The 16,568-nt window shown below is 37.5% G+C and overlaps 1 protein-coding gene across 4 annotated transcripts in view; it reads left to right on the top strand.

Moving 5' to 3' along the window:
• The first annotated feature begins 888 nt into the window (after positions 1-888).
• Positions 889-16,568, top strand: part of MSL3 (MSL complex subunit 3) — a 31,662-nt gene continuing 15,982 nt past the window's right edge. For 2 of the 4 annotated variants that reach the window (XM_058184513.1, XM_058184511.1), the window contains exons 1-7: positions 3,265-3,393; positions 7,317-7,399; positions 8,012-8,107; positions 9,066-9,163; positions 12,561-12,652; positions 14,305-14,427; positions 16,275-16,435. In XM_058184513.1, the coding sequence (XP_058040496.1) occupies positions 3,295-3,393; positions 7,317-7,399; positions 8,012-8,107; positions 9,066-9,163; positions 12,561-12,652; positions 14,305-14,427; positions 16,275-16,435 (752 nt within the window). In that variant the 5' untranslated portion in view covers positions 3,265-3,294. Of the gene's footprint in view, positions 3,069-3,264; positions 3,394-7,316; positions 7,400-8,011; positions 8,108-9,065; positions 9,164-12,560; positions 12,653-14,304; positions 14,428-16,274; positions 16,436-16,568 lie in introns of those variants that run through there. The other 2 variants (XM_058184514.1, XM_058184512.1) reach the window with 2 other exon arrangements.

The following is a 16,568-nucleotide window of genomic DNA, read 5'->3' as shown; positions in this document are numbered from 1 at the left end:
TTCTCTCCCTCAGCCTTGCCCCACAGAAGCCTCCCCTATCCTATCCCCTTCTCTCCCTCAGGCTTGCCCCACAGAAGCCTCCCCTATCCTATCCCCTGCTTGCTGCTGTGAAAGTAAAAATGAAACTTCTGCTTGTTTTGCATTTGGAACAGATTTCTTTTCAGGTGGGGAGGGGGCGTAGAACTCCTTATCAGAGGGCTGTTTGGAAAGTGAAGCAGTATTTGCTGTGTGAGCAAGGAGACAGGAAGGAGCCTGGCTGTGGTTTAGCTTAAGTGTTCTATATTAAAGCTGCTTCCTGCTGTGAAAGTAAAACTGAAACTGAAACTCCTCTCCCCTGCTTGTGTTTTGCATTTGGAACAATTTCTTTTCAGGTGGGGAGGGGGAATAGAACTCCTTAGCATCACAGCATGTTAATCATAATAGAGGAAATACTAATGCCCCTGATGGTCATTTTGAAAAATCCTTTCTTAGTGAGCACCTAGAAGCCAATATGTGGCAAATTTCAAGTTTGTAGGCTTTACAGTTCTGGAGATTTCATGATTACGGCATAAGTGGTTTTTGCTTTTATATATAGAGAGAGATTTGTTCTTGTGATTCAAGGTATTCTCAAAAATTTTATTCAGCACCACAATTCAAAAGCATCATTTTTTCCATTGTTCAGCTAATTTAATGTTTTCAGAGCAGAAATGTTAAGATTGAATGAACATTAGCCATCTTGGAACCAAAGAAATCAAATGGACTGGAATGGGTCACTTTACATCAAAGGAACATCAGATGCTTTAGGGCAGACAAGTAAATTGTGTAAGACACAGAGTAACTCTGATTATTAACTAATGTCAAAGTCAGTACTCCCAACATGTATCCTTAAGATGTTCTGATTTCTTTACTCCGATTACTCTGATTCCCTATAGAGTAAGGTAATTCAATAAAATTCCAATCAATCTGAACTTAACTAATTTTTTCCAAGATGAATGGACTCTTAAAATTTACAGAACTGAACTATTAAGTAAATTTTATCTCATATCCACATATTACCCATTATCAGAGCTGTGGTGGAACAATGGTTAAAATGCAGTACTGCATGCTACTTCTGCTGACTTCCAGCTGCCAGCAGTTCGATTCTCTCTGGCTCAAGGTTGAATCAGCCTTCCATCCTTCCCAGGTCAGTAAAATGAGGACTCAGATTGTTGGGAGCAATATGCCAACTCTGTAAACCACTTAGAGAGGGCTGTAAAGCACTGTGAAGCAGTATATAAGTCTAAGTGCTATTGCTATCAACATAATAAAACCAAGAACTTTAGATTAGAAGCTTTGACTTGCATTTTTTAAATTTTTATCTGCTCTGTTGATTTTGCTACAATCTATATTAACTCATCCAAAGAATTCAAGTAACTTGACTAAAAATATTAGCACAGTAGCATTAATAGCTACTGAGGTTGACAATTAAGACACTGTTATGCATCTGTTCTTTATTATATTCACATCTGTTTCAGTATGAGGAATAAAGGTAAACTAGAAATCCAAGTACATGAGGGCAGGTACCATATTGTTGCTATTACCAAAACTTGGGATGAAACTCATGAATGGAATATACAGCAAGAGGGAAGATTCTGGAAAATATAATCAAGTAACAAATCTGCAAATACCTAGAGGCAAACAAAGTCATAATTAGAAGGCAATATTGATTTCTCAAAAACAGATCATGCCAGACAAATCTTATTGCATTCTTTGACAATGTGACAAAATTAGTGGAGCAGCAAATTGCTGTGGATATCATTTACTTGGACTTCAGTAAGGTATTTGATAAAGACCACAACCTACTTGATAAAATAGAAAAATGTGAGTTAGATAGCATCACCCCGAGATGGATTTGTAACTGGCTGACCAACCACTCCAGTGATGGGTTCTAACCGGTGTTACCACTGGTTCGTTTCACGCACGCGCTTTGTCTCTCCTGAACCAGGAGAACCAGTAGCAACCTACCACTGAACCATGCCCAATAGTAGTACTTAATGGAACTGAATTTACATGGAGGGAAGCTTGCAGTGCAGTAACTCAAAGCTCTGCCTTAGACCAAAATTTTCAAAATCTTCGTAAGATTTAGATAAGGGAATAGGTGAACTCATCAAATTTGCAGATGACACCAAACTGGCATAGCCAACACTCCAGAAGATAGGCTCAAGATGTAGAAAGATCTTGACAGATTTGAATATTGGACCCTATCTAACAAAATGACATTCAATGAAAAAAGTAAGGGTCTACATTTAGGCAAGAAAAACCAAATGCACAGCCATAGAATAGGTGGTACCCTGCTCAATAGTACTAACTGTCTTGATTTAGCTAGAATCCTGATGGACAATCACTTGAATAAGAGCCAGCAGCTGCCGCTGCCAAAAAAGCTGCCAAAAGCCAATGCAGTCCTAGGCTGCATTAACAGGATGAATCAAGATCACAATATCCTAGCATCACTTTATAATCCATTGGTAAGACCATAACTGGAACAGTGCATAGTTTTAGTCACGATATAAAAAAAGATGTTGAGACTCTGGAAAGAGTGAAGAGAAGAGCAACAAAGATGATTGGGGGACGGGAGGCTAGGGGTGACATGATAGCCGTGTTCCAATGTTTGAGGGGCTGCCACGAAGAAGAGGGGTGGGTGACAACTTATTCTCCAAAGCACAAGAAGGCAGAACAGGAAACAATGAATGGAAACTAATCAAGGAGAGAAGCAAGCTAGAACTAAGGAGAAATTTCCTGACAGTGAGAACAATTAATCAGTGGAACGACTTGCCTCCAGAAGTTGTAAATGCTCCAACACCGGAAGTGTTTAAGAAGCGACTGGGCAACCATTTGTTTGAAATGATATAGGGTCTCCTGCCTGAGCATGGGGTTGGACTGGAAGACCTCCAAGGTCCTTTTCAACTGTTATTCAGCCGAGGAACTCAAATGGAGACGGTGCTGGCTCTTTTCCTTTATTTCAAGGATCTCTACTTCGTACACAGCTTCGAAACTGGATTTAGACTAAGACTGTACTTCCGAGGAAAGAGGCGGCCTTCCCATGGTCCGAGGTAAGCACTCTGGGACGACCGGTTCTCCGCACGAAGGCATTCGCCCGACACTCAACGCCGCACGCGAAGATAAAACCAGCCCGTTTCTTTCGGCTCGCGTGGGCCTGCGCCCCGAGGACGCCTTCCTCGCGGAGTATTAGCAGGAGTTGGGCGGCCCGCGCTGCGCCTCCCTCTCCCCATTCCCCTGGGGGGCGTGGCTAGCTTTGCCTTTCGCCATGATGAGCAAATGACCTCGCGGGGAATGAAATTTAAATTCCACAAAGGCGAGAGAGTTCTTTGCTTCGAGCCGGACCCGACCAAGGCGAAGGTGCTTTATGATGCCAAGGTGGGATTTCTCCGCTCAGCGCGCGGCCCTTCTTTTCCCGCGCGCCAACCGCCGCCTCCTAACGGAAGCCGCCTCCTTCTCTCTGGCGCTTCCGGGCGTTGTTTGTGTCGTTGTTGCCACTTGCGAGGCTTCTGACAGGAGCTCGGAAAGAGGAAGCAGCTCTCTTCCATTTCCGTTTCTCCCTCTTAAAAAAAAAAAAAGTAGGATTTAAAATTATTAAGATTGCGGATGCCTCTCTTCGAAACGGGCGCTGCAGGAAAATGTACGGCACCGGATAAGGGAAGAGATGGCCCCGAATGAAAGAAAGAAAGCTTCTCCTTTCTCTCTCCATCCATGCCTAATCGTGTTTGTTGCAAAAGGGCCACCAATCCCTTTAGGATGTGCATTTAAAACTAGTGTGATCCTCAGGGATAACACTAGTAAATGGTCGGGTACAATAGGCAAACGCTGTGTGTAGGTAACAATTTGATTGCTCTTTTATTTTCTGGTGAGTGTAAGATAAGCAGGTTCTTCGGTGCCTAATCAGAGGCAAACGCTTGGTAATAAGGTATTTTGTTTATAGTACAGTCCAGATACAATGCAGTTTAATGCACACAGTTGAACTGCCTGTGGCATTTCATGCCTGTTCGCTCAATAGTGTATATTAAAACTGCTTTCAGACATAGAATGCCAGGTTTTTTCTCTTCTGGTTAATTGGCAATGGATTTTTTATTTTTGTTCCCTGGCTTAATATCTATTCAGTCCCAATGCCATTTTTGCTAATTGGTTACTGGTATGCAAGCTTTTTTAAAAAGAAAATGAGTTTTCATTTCAGAGTATTGTGGCTTGCACTTGACTATATTCTTAACACTTTGCTTAATCATGGTTCACCCAGCAGACCACCTATGATTTTGGGAATGAAATTCAAGGGCAAAATAATTGTCTTGTGGAGGCAATGTTATAGAATAGATTTGACAGCAGGTGTAAAACATAGGCCTCCCACATTCCATTCCACTCTTAGTCTCTTGGAAAGCGAAAAACACTACAGTATGTGTCCTGGGTTTATATGGCATGCAGTGCTACAATTGTAGTGCATCATGTGCACCAATAACAGTTTCAGGGTCTACAACAAAGCAATATTCATCTTCATGATAAATGCACTAATTAGTCCCCATCAACCCATTTTCACAAAATATTGTTCATTCTAATGATTTGATGCTTTATCTCATATACACATACCCTGTTTTCCTGAAAATAAGACATTACCTGATAATAAGCCCAATCGGGCTTTTGAGCGCATGCGCTAAAATAAGCCTCCCCCTGAAAAGAAGCCCTCCCTGAAAAAATTTAAATGCAGAGCTGGAAATCAGGTAAGACAGCAAAAGGAGCCCCATCTTGCTCCACACGCCCCAAAATAATAAGACGTCCCCAAAAATAAGGCCAAGTGCTTATTTTGGGGTTCAAAAAAATATAAGACAGGGTTTTATTTTCGGGGAAACATGATACATACATACATACATATGTATATGTATGTATGGTGGGACGTGGTGGCTCAGGAGCTAGGACGTTGAGCTTGTTGATCGAAAGGTCGGCAGCTCGGCAGTTCGAATCCCTAGTGCTGCCGTGTAATGGGGTGAGCTCCCGTTACTTGTCCCAACTTCTGCCAACCTAGCAGTTTCGAAAGCACGTAAAAATGCAAGTAGAAAAAATAGGAACCACCTTTGGTGGGAAGGTAACAGCGTTCCGTGCGCCTTTGGCGTTGAGTCATGCCGGCCACATGACCACGGAGACGTCTTTGGACAGTGCTGGCTCTTCGGCTTTGAAACGGAGATGAGCACCGCCGCCTAGAGTCGGCAACGACTAGCACGTATGTGCGAGGGGAACCTTTACCTTTTTATATGTATGTATGTAAAGGTTCCCCTCGCACATGTGTACTAGTCGTTCCCAACTTTAGGGGGCAGTGCTCATCTCCATTTTAAAGCATCAAATCATAAGAACGAATATATATATTTGTGTGTGTGTGTATACCGTGTTGCCCCTAAAATACGACCTACTCAGTAAGTCCTAGCTTGATTTTTACATGTGCGCCCAATATAAGCCTACCCCCACAATATTAAGATCCCGCCCTAATTAAGACTCCACCCACTCCAGGATGCATGGGTTAAAAATTAAGCTAGGGTGGGGATGAGGGTAGTGGAGCTGCCTTACTACTTACCTTCGGAGGAATTGTGTATATCTAGTTTAATGAAAAGGACTAGAGATGACATAATAACAGCGTTCCAATATTTGAGGGGCTACCATAAAAAAAGAGGGCTTCAATCTATTATCCAAAGCACCTGAAGGCAGGACAAGAAGCAATGAATGGGAATTCATCAAGGAGAGAAATAATAATAGTAATAATAATAATAAAAAAAATAGCCTTCACTGTTATTGTACATCATGTATACAACGAAATTGGTTTAGCTTCTACTGGTGCAATCCATAACAGAAAATACAAGACAACCTAGAACTTAGCTGAAATTTCATGACAGAACAATTAATTCACGGAACCGCTTGCTTTCAGAAGTTGTGGGTCCTCCATCACTGCAGGTTTTAAAGAAAAGATTGGATAATCATTTGTCTGAAATGATACAGGATCTCCTGTTTGAACAGGGTGGGTTGGACTAGAAGACTTTTAAGATCCCTTCCACCTCTATAATCTGTACAGAATTTGCTTCAAAGTGAGATGCCTGAATTCCAGGAACCACTTCATATGGGCCAAATATAGCCTGAAAGGTTTCAAATAATAAAGGTAGGATAATAAATAAGTGAAGAAACATCAAGAATATTCCAAGAAGAAGCAATTGATTTTTACTTAATCATGAAGGCTGAGCTTGATGAGGAGTGATGCTTCACTTACTGCAGCAGTCCCCAACCTTTGCGATTTGGTGGCCCAACTGAGGTGGGGAGAGGGAAATCAGGCTGCACTAGCAGTGGGCTGGCACACGTGCACGCAGCTTGACTTGTGGAAGATGACCTGTGTGTGTGTGTGTGTGCATGCATGCCAGCCTGCCGCTCACACAAGTTGAGCTGCACATGTATTGACGCCGACCTGCTGCTCGAGCAGCCCAGTTCTGAATAGGCCATGGCGTAGCAGTGGGCTGCAACCCGGGAGCTGGGAACCGCTCCCTTACTGGATTCTTGTCATCTGGCTTGCTTGGGAATAAAATGAAGCAGGGATAATATGGACTTTACAACAGGATTTAGTTTATATACGCTTAATATATCAATAGTATAGATGCGTCAATCGTACATAATAGTTTTTCAAAATAAACAGTTTTTAAAGCAAATTGGTATTATTTCTACTATTTGGGAGGGGAGTTAATGAATTTCTTAAAGTAGGTAAGAAATAACATTTTGAAAATCCAGTGACAAGTAGCAATTAATTCATATTTGGAACAAACGTATAACTGAAAAACAACTTTTGACAATTTATATTCAGATAAATTGCCTGTTGATAATGTTCTTGGATCCGTTCTATAGAATATGACACACATCACAATAACACCCAAATAACAGGTTGTGATATCATTATGGAAATATTGCTGTGGCAGGCTGTGTGATGTTATCACACCTTTGCTCACTTCAATCACCTATCCCTTTCTGACTTCTAAAGGAAGTAAATACCAAAACTCAATACAGTTATTTATTTTATTTTTGTTGCAAATTGGGGTAGTTTATTCTGGACAGTTTAATTTTTTTGTAATGGAGAGATGTTATTGCATCCAAATACTGCATTTAATCTCTGAAATATAATCTTTTAAAATGAAGTGGTGGGATATGTTCTTAATTACTTTGCTTAGACTCCTATGTTATAAGCCATTGAATTGTAAAAAAGGATTTTAATAATTTGAGTGCCTGCCTATAAAAGTGTTTGTATAAGCATACATGTGTTTGATTTTTAGATTGTTGATATTGTTATTGGAAAAGATGAGAAAGGAAGAAAGGTCCCAGAATATCTGATCCATTTTAATGGTTGGAATAGAAGGTGAGCATATATTTAAATTAAAAAATCACATATTCCCAAATAGGAGACAATTAGTAATTCAGATATAATCCATACTACTCTAGATGAAGCTTGGACTCTTCTGATTGACTTTAAAATTGATTTGGAAGCTTCTGCTGGTACAAAGTGCTGCTAAATCATAAGTCCATGGTAATTAATCTGCATACTAATCTACATAGTACCCTGGTTGCCAGCATGTTTCTGTCTTTATTTTTAAGTCATTTGAAATCTTGATTCGTCAGATTTTATATGCAAATCAAATTTCTATCTCAACAACTCCCTAGATGGCCTTACATAATTGTAATAAGGCAATTCTGTTAATTTTATCTTAACTTTTAAAAATCTTCAAATGGTTTATGCCATTTGTATAGTAACATCAATGTTTAAATGATAACTATTGAGGACCACCTGTATTAATGGAATCAATGTATCTTACCTGCTCATACGGAGTGCTACTTAAGATTAGTTGAGAGCTTAGGAGATATATGCACGATAACGTTCAAATTCATTTGCTGTTTATCTGATACATTCAGTCAACTTGGTAGACATTCTCTATAATAAAATATTTTATTATTGATTTTTTTTAAAAAATAGTTGGGACAGATGGGCAGCTGAAGATCATGTACTTCGTGATACTGATGAAAACCGCAGATTACAGCGCAAATTGGCAAGAAAAGCTGTGGCTCGCATGTAAGGACCAAATATGGTTAACACTTTTTTAAAAATAGATTACGTCATTTTCAGATGACTTAATTTCAGTATCAACTGCAGTGTCTTTAATTTTGGATATCTGCTGTAGCTATTCTATAAGTACAGATTATTTTTACTGTTATTTTAAAGCATACAATATTTTGTACTGTAAAATATTTGGTGCCTTTATAACACTGATGGCAAACCTTTTCGGCACCGAGTGGCAAACCTGAATGCGCATGCATATGTGTGCATGTGCGCGCACTGGAAATCCAAAGACCAGCTCACCGGCATGCGAATGCCTGTTTTTGGCTGTTTTCCGGGCCATCTTCAGGCCATTTTTCAGGCTGTTTTCAGGCCGGTTTCCAGCGCTCTGGCTCCTGCGAAGACCAGTTGGAAACCAGAAGAGCAGCTGGTGATGGTGAGCGTGCCCACAGAGAGGGCTCTGTGTGCCACCTGGGGCACATGTGCCAAAGGTTCTCCAGCACAGCCTTATAAGGTCACATTGCTGATATAATGGCAGGAAAATCATTTCTGATTAGGAGTTTTATAAAATGGGGAGAATGCTTATTAGTAGCAGGTAGAAAAACAAGACAAGTTTTCCTTTTTTGCTGTTCTTCTGGAAGAATGAATTACTTTCTGATTTATCCTGCTGTTTTATTTTTATTAATTCTTAAAATAATGATTTTATTTTGGCTTAGATAACATAATAGATTATTAGACAAAAGTAAACTAGGCTCTGATCAATGGTAAACTATGGAGAGAGAAAAAGAAGATATGTTACTGTAATTTGTATTGTGTATGAATTGACCCTTGTATATTGGAAAACTATATTTTTATGTTCAGAGAAAGACACAAATATGCCCCCTTTTCTCAGTCCTAATTTTTACTTTTACTGCTTTAAAGCATGTAAAAAATCATGTTAGCTAAATGGTAGTCTATCTTCTATCTTCTTTAGGAGAAGAAAAGGAAAGAAAGGGCGTTGCAGATTGCCAGGTGTTGATTCTGTACTGAAGCTCCTTCCTACTGAAGAGAATGAAAAGACTAGTGAAAATTGTAAGTTGGCTTATAGAGGATGCTTGTTCCATCTAATTAAAAATTGTATATAATAATTAAATATTACTATAGTTAATAAGCAGGAAAATGGTTACATTCTCTTCCACAGGTACTTGCAACTTAAAAGAAATGTTGATTAAGATAGTTGTAGTTTAAATTGTAATATAAATTTAAATATATATTGTACTATATAAATTGTAAATATAAATAGATATAGACCTGTGGAATGTTTTCTCTTTTTAATATCTACTTGGATAATTGAATTTAACCAGTACATTAAAGATACTAATGAACATACTAAATGTATACTCTGGGATTCTTTTTGGGTCACTTATTTTATATATTATTGAACAAGTGTTCTTTAAAGAAGTTTTACAAGATTTCCGAGTTCAGGTTTTGAAAGTAAATGTATTTCAGGAAAAGAGTCAAAGCACTAAAATATTCAGCAAAATGTAGGCATTTGTCAACAGTACCAGATGGATAACCTAGGTTTATTAATTTTTATTATGTATATATGTATATATATGTATGTATGTAGAATAGAATAGAATAGAATAGAATTTTATTGGCCAAGTGTGATTGGACACACAAGGAATTTGTCTTGGTGCATATGCTGTCAGTGTACATAAAAGAAAAGATACGTTCATCAAGGTACAACATTTACAACACAATTGATGGTCAATATATCAATATAAATCATAAGGATTGCCAGCAACAAGTTATAGTCATACAGTCATAAATGGAAAGAGATTGGTGATGGGAACTATGAAACGAGTAATAGTAGTGCAGATTCAGTAAATAGTCTGACAGTGTTGATGTATGTATGTATGTATATGTATATGTGTATGTATATATATTCGTAAGTTTTCACGGGTATAGGTATGTAGGTCTTGGCATATTCGGGTCTTTTCCCGTGTAAGGTTGAAAGTATCTTGGCAATGTTTCGACGAGATCTCACTCGTCATCTTCAGGCTGGTGCTTACGGTTTCGTGCTTGTGCGAGCAAACCCAGGTCATTACAACACAAGACTCAGGAGGTCACATTACCAGAACTCAGGACGTTTCCACACAGCCCATTACCCAGGTCATTACAACACAGAAGACTAATGGGCACACAACTAGGATCACACCCACACAGGATGCTACGAAACAGCAGACTAATCTGCAAACATCCACTCCATCTACCAATCAAGATGCAATCATACAGCCAACCAACCCGCTTACAGCAACAAAGCCAACACTCCACACCTCCACACCAGTATTTATAGAGAGACGGCAGCTCCGACCATGCTTTGCTTGCACAAGCATGAAGCCGTAAGCACCAGCCTGAAAATGACGAGTGAGACCATGTCGAAACGTCGCCAAGATACTTTCACCCTTACACGGGAAAAGACCCAAATACGCCAAGACCCATATATGTATATATATATATATATATATATATATATATATATATATATATATATATTCATAAAAGTTATATGGTTGCCCATCTTCTACAATATAGCCTAAGTAGCTAACAATCATCAAACCACCTATGTAAAAAAACACTTATGTAAAAAAAGACAGTAACCTCATCTTTCCTTTTACTCTCTGGAAAACTAGGGAGGATCCCTTCTGAAATGCTTTCCATTCCCCTTCTCCTTCTGTGGACTGAGCCCTGGTGGCGCAGTATTTAGAATGCAATATTGCAAGCAAATCTGCCCACAGCCAAGATCCTGATCAGCTCAAGGTAGACTCAGCCTTTCATCCTTCCGAGGTCGATAAAATGAGGACCCAGATTGTTGGGGGCAATATGCTGACACTTGTAAACTGAGTGCTATGAAGCACTATGGAACAGTATCTAAATCTAAGTTCTATTGCTATTGCTATTTTACATGCCAATTATCCAATTTATGTTGCTTGCTCCTGTCTCCCAGGATCATTTCTACATATCATTATAAATGGACATCATTTGATAGTGGGGGCCTGACTTGTGGATGGGCAAATATCCTGAGGGAGGAGGTGGCCCCACAGATAACATGACATCCCACTTTCCTGGCTAGATCAGGGTGTCAAACTGGCAGCCCACAGGCCAGATGTGTCATGTGCAGGCCACACCCACCCCAGCTCTGTGAAGGGGAAAACGTCGCTAAATGTCATGTGACGGCAACATAATGCTGCGAGTTTGATACCCATGGCCTAGATAGTGACTCTTCTTCTTGTTCTTCAAATCATTGCCTATGCCCTCTGCATTAAGCAGAGTTAGCCAAAAAAAAAACAACCCCTGGCCAGATCTTTCATCTGTTGCTTTGATTGGAACTGTAATCCAGAAGAATCCCAAATTACCAGCTTTTTAAGGTATGGATCACTATATCCACCAGAAGCTCAAATCAAAGCCAAAATAAAGCTAGAATTCTTAACAATAGACAGGATTCTGTCTTGTACAACTTGCTTTGGACTTTCTAGACACCAAGTCAGTATTTTCATAATATTCTGGGATGACAATATATCACATATTGTGATATCTAGTCCCAAACTAACAGATTTCTTCTGTAGTAGCTTCCTGTAGATGGTAAATAGTGTGAAAAGAAATCAAAATTGTGTTATTTCATATTGGAACAACTACCTTCTCCATGTAATTGAAGCTACCTGCTAAAGGAGTGAAACAAATAGAAAACAGTGTTTGCAGTATTTAAATGCTTTAGGCGTTCTAGTAGGATAGCATGATAGATAGTATCAAATGCCAATGAAACCAGGAGGAATGCTGTTCCCTCCCTCCATATACAGACCATTATTCACTAAGGTGCGCAGTGCTGTTTCCCTTCCGTGTCAATTCTGAAACCATATCGAAAAGATTGGATATTGACCAGGTTATTGCATGGTTGGATCAAAAGATGATCTGTTTAGAAGTGATTATGTAATCACTTTTTTCAAGACTGATGGCATTATCCCTTTCTTAAATGTTTACCATCTCCCAAGTTAACTACATATTGTCCATCCACACAATTCATTGATCCAGCTTGCAGGGAGCAGAATTCATGCTCTAGAAGAGCCCATCTGCTTCCTCTGTCTCTTCCACAAGCTCAAAAGAATCTCAAATAACCTTACAAGATGTAAGTAATTTGCCCTACCTATCTAATGCTTCAGTCATTAAAAATGCTTCTCAGTAAAGTGGTACCCAACATAATACCCCCATGAAACCAATTGAGATTCCGTAACATTCTACATCTTGGTAGAGGTAAACTTCCAATTCCTATCATTGAAGTTAAATAGCCTAAGCATTTTTGTGGTTTGTTTAAATTCTGTAATTCAGCTAGGAACTTTAGTTAATATGCTATCTTGATTTTGAAATTTAACAATGTAACACTGTGGCAAGTTATTAAATGTGAAAGATAATTCATTTCTTTTTTAAACAGCTATAAGTAGTTCTGATGATGATGATAGTGATGAAGGAACAGAAGAAGAGCTAAAGAGTGAAGAAAGTGACATTGATGAAAAGATAGAAATGGTATGTTTATATACCGTAAATTTTGTCAAAACAATTTAAGTATAAAGAATGAGAATATTAATTTTAGAGCGGATAATTAAGTTATGCAGATGCCGTTGGGGAAAAAAGGAAGCCATTAAAAAGTACCTTTGTTTCATAAAATAAATTCATTCAATAAATCATATGATTTCATAAAACATTTTCACATTTTCAGGCTCATGTTAACAAATATTATTAAAAATACAGGTTAATATAGAGACATTGTAACATTTGGGTTAAAATGTCATATTGAGTTGTTAAATTAGTCAGAACTACAGGTTATCCTTGACTTACAACCAATTGATTAGTGATTGTTCAAACTTATGATAGACTCAAAGTTATGAACAGTCCTCAATGTTACTGGCTTGCAATGTTCTGTGGTCACGTGACAGCCAGCTGCAGAATCCTACAGAAATGGCAAAAATGCCTATTGCATAAGCTGGATTTGAATTTACGACAAATCATATGATTTGCTTAACTGTAGTTTGCTTAACAACTACAATGATTCAGTTAATGACTATCACAAAAACAGTCATTAAACCAAATCCAATCACTTGATTCAACTTATGACCACAACGACTTACAACCAAAATTCCAGATAATTATGGTTGTAAGTCAAGAATTATCTATAACACATCTTAAATTTTAGTTTGAAATTATAAATATGTGAACTTTTTTGTCCATAAGGCAACGTTTATTATCTAATATCAGTTCAAATTTGCACTGTAGAATATGTATACTTATTACAACTTTTGTTTTGCGGGCTGGATCCAGAACTTTGAAAAATTCCTTACCCTAATCTATGACCCTCGATCTAGACAATAATTTTTAAAAGAAATGTTCAGATTACTGATATCCATTGTGTAATTCATGTCTTGAATTGAAGTATATTATCTGCTCTTTAAAAAGACAAGGAGATGCAGGGAGATAGGGAAGTTACATGATGATCAGCTAACTTTTCTGAACAAATTGTTAGAATGTTAATAAAAAAAGAACTAAAAAAAATTAAACATAGAGAAAAGAACAAGAATTGCTGGAAGGAAAATTGGTTTGATCTTGTAATGTGAATCCTGCTTCACCAACCTTCTGGAGGATTTTTTTTTAAGTATTAGTAAGAACCTAGAGGAGGATGACCGTTGCCTAACTTTCAACAACACTTTGATAAAGTTTCTTGTCAAAGGCATTTCACGAAGTTTAACAGTCATGGGGCATTTAGGAGATTAGAGGATTTGTCCTTTAATGGATTGCTATTATTTGTAATGAACCAGGAAAATGAGACTGGGAGTTGTAAGGAGATCAGTAAGGATGTTGACTCATAGCTGTAAAAAAGGCAAAATCCATGTTAAGGATAATTAGGAAAGAGACTGAAAAGAAAGTAGATTTTGTAAAAGCACTGAGATATATATCATTCGAAAACACCAAGATATAGATCAGAATTGGACTTTTATCTTGAATAAAACTATTTTGGATGTTTCTCTTTGCCTTGATCCGCAGCAGGTCCTTACCTGTGCTTTCAGGATTTATCAGGCTTTGATATATGCCTCATTATACAGTTTCAATATTCCTAAAAGTCTATTTTATTTAATACAGTATAAGTAAATTTAAGTTTTTTTATGTTGATTATATTGATACAGAAAGAAGAGCAAGAGACTCATTCTAAAAGAGATATGGAAGAAAGAGCAATAAACATTGAAATTCCTGAAATCTTGAAAAAGAAACTTGAAGAGGATTGTTACTATATTAACAGACGAAAGCGGGTATGAAACATTTTATGCAAATTAAAATAACTGGCTATAGTAATATTAAACACTTGTATGCAAAAATTAACATTATTTGACAGTACAATCACATGCACAATTTGTCAGATACAAGACTGATTAAGTTCAGTAGGATTTGATACCAGATGACTGTATATAAATGTACAACCTATGCAAGCAAATATGGAAACTAGTGAAAAAGTGTTCGATACAATTTAATAGCAATTTGTTTTACTGACTTCGAAGGAAGTAGATTAACTGTAAATTCAAATCTTCAGGATTCTCCGTTTTGATTGCTTTTTTATTCCACAGCTACCCTGAGAGCATATTAGCCTTGAGGTGGCATAGGGGTAGCATTGGTACATTAAAATTCTTGGATGTTGTCAAGGAAAAATAGATTTTATCTTATTAAATACATTGAAGTAATTTCTTATTTATCTGAATTAATTCATTTCCTTATCAATCATATGATATCAACAAGAAAGAAACTTCATATCTTGCCTTAAATTAGGCTACTAAACTGGAAAAAAATAAGGACCTAATACTTATATGAGAAAAGTGTAAACTCGGTTTCCTTAGTGAAAACAGAAAGGCAGCTTGTTTCTTAATTCTAAATCTATGAACTCACCCTTTTTTTTATTCCACAGCTACCCTGAGAGCATATTAGCCTTGAGGTGGCATAGGGGTAGCATTGGTACATTAAAATTCTTGGATGTTGTCAAGGAAAAATAGATTTTATCTTATTAAATACATTGAAGTAATTTCTTATTTATCTGAATTAATTCATTTCCTTATCAATCATATGATATCAACAAGAAAGAAACTTCATATCTTGCCTTAAATTAGGCTACTAAACTGGAAAAAAATAAGGACCTAATACTTATATGAGAAAAGTGTAAACTCGGTTTCCTTAGTGAAAACAGAAAGGCAGCTTGTTTCTTAATTCTAAATCTATGAACTCACCCTTTTATTTTTATTCTTATTGCAACTTTTCTGACTTTCTGATCTCTGAGTTTTAATGATAGAAAATCTAAGACTGGCCCTTCTGGCCTGGCCAACGTCCATCTTAGTTTAGCATTTTGTTTATGGTTTCTACAGGCAACCAGTAACGGACTTACCAATTGCCTGTAGGCAGCTCACAAACAGGAAATGAAGACATATCCGTCTCCTGCTGTGGTTTCCCTGCAACTGATATTTGAAGCATTTCTTACCCTGGAAATAGAACTGAGAGTAATAACCATTGATATATTTGTTATCTTTGAGTTTGTTAAATTTCCTTTTAAAGCCTTAACTATGATTAAGGAACAAGAAATTGTGGGAATGCTAGAGTCAAGTCAGTTCCAGGTTTATTTCAAAAAAGGCAATTCAAGGGCAACTATTGAGAAAAGTAGGAAAAACCACTCGGCGACATTCAGCCATAATTTCTTTTCCTCCATTCAGTTGTGTCTAATTCTCACAAACTGCATGGACAAGTATATGAAGCTATTATTGTTTATAGAATTCTGTATTTATTCCACCCTGGCTTTAAGTATAGCCTATTGACATCTGTGTTGTTGATTCTTTGGTCTTGCCAGCTACACAAGGCTTGACAAGGAATGAGAAAAATAAAGCTAATGGGATGAAAAATGTGCTGTACTCCTATCATATTTGTTTGTTCTTGTTTGTCCAGATTGTAGGCTAGTGAGCAAACCAGTCACAGTAGAGCAGAGAATAGGTTTGACTACAAGGTGTGTGAGGGGGTGTCCAACTTTTTTTTTAAGATCCATTTTGTCTGTATAAGACTATGCTTATTTGAAAGTATGAACATAGAATGTGTAAATTAATTAATTTGTTTCCTTTTAATTTAGCTTGTGAAACTGCCATGTCAGACAAATATAATAACCATCTTGGAATCATACGTAAAGCATTTTGCCATTAATGCAGCTTTTTCAGCCAATGAGAGATCCCGACACCATCAAATGACTTCGCATACCAACTTGAATCTCCATTATATCCCACCAGAAAAAAAGTGAGCAAATACTATTTAATTTTATGTCTAAATGTTTTAAAATGAAAAGCTTAGCTTCCATTTCAACTAATTAGGTATTAGCAAGCTTAATAAATGTATTTCCTATAGTTTTGCATTCACTTCACTTTGTACA

This window comes from Ahaetulla prasina, chromosome 5 (genome assembly GCF_028640845.1).
Source record: "Ahaetulla prasina isolate Xishuangbanna chromosome 5, ASM2864084v1, whole genome shotgun sequence".
Classification (NCBI taxonomy): Eukaryota; Metazoa; Chordata; class Lepidosauria; order Squamata; family Colubridae; genus Ahaetulla; species Ahaetulla prasina.
This window is presented reverse-complemented; position numbering and strand designations above follow the sequence as displayed.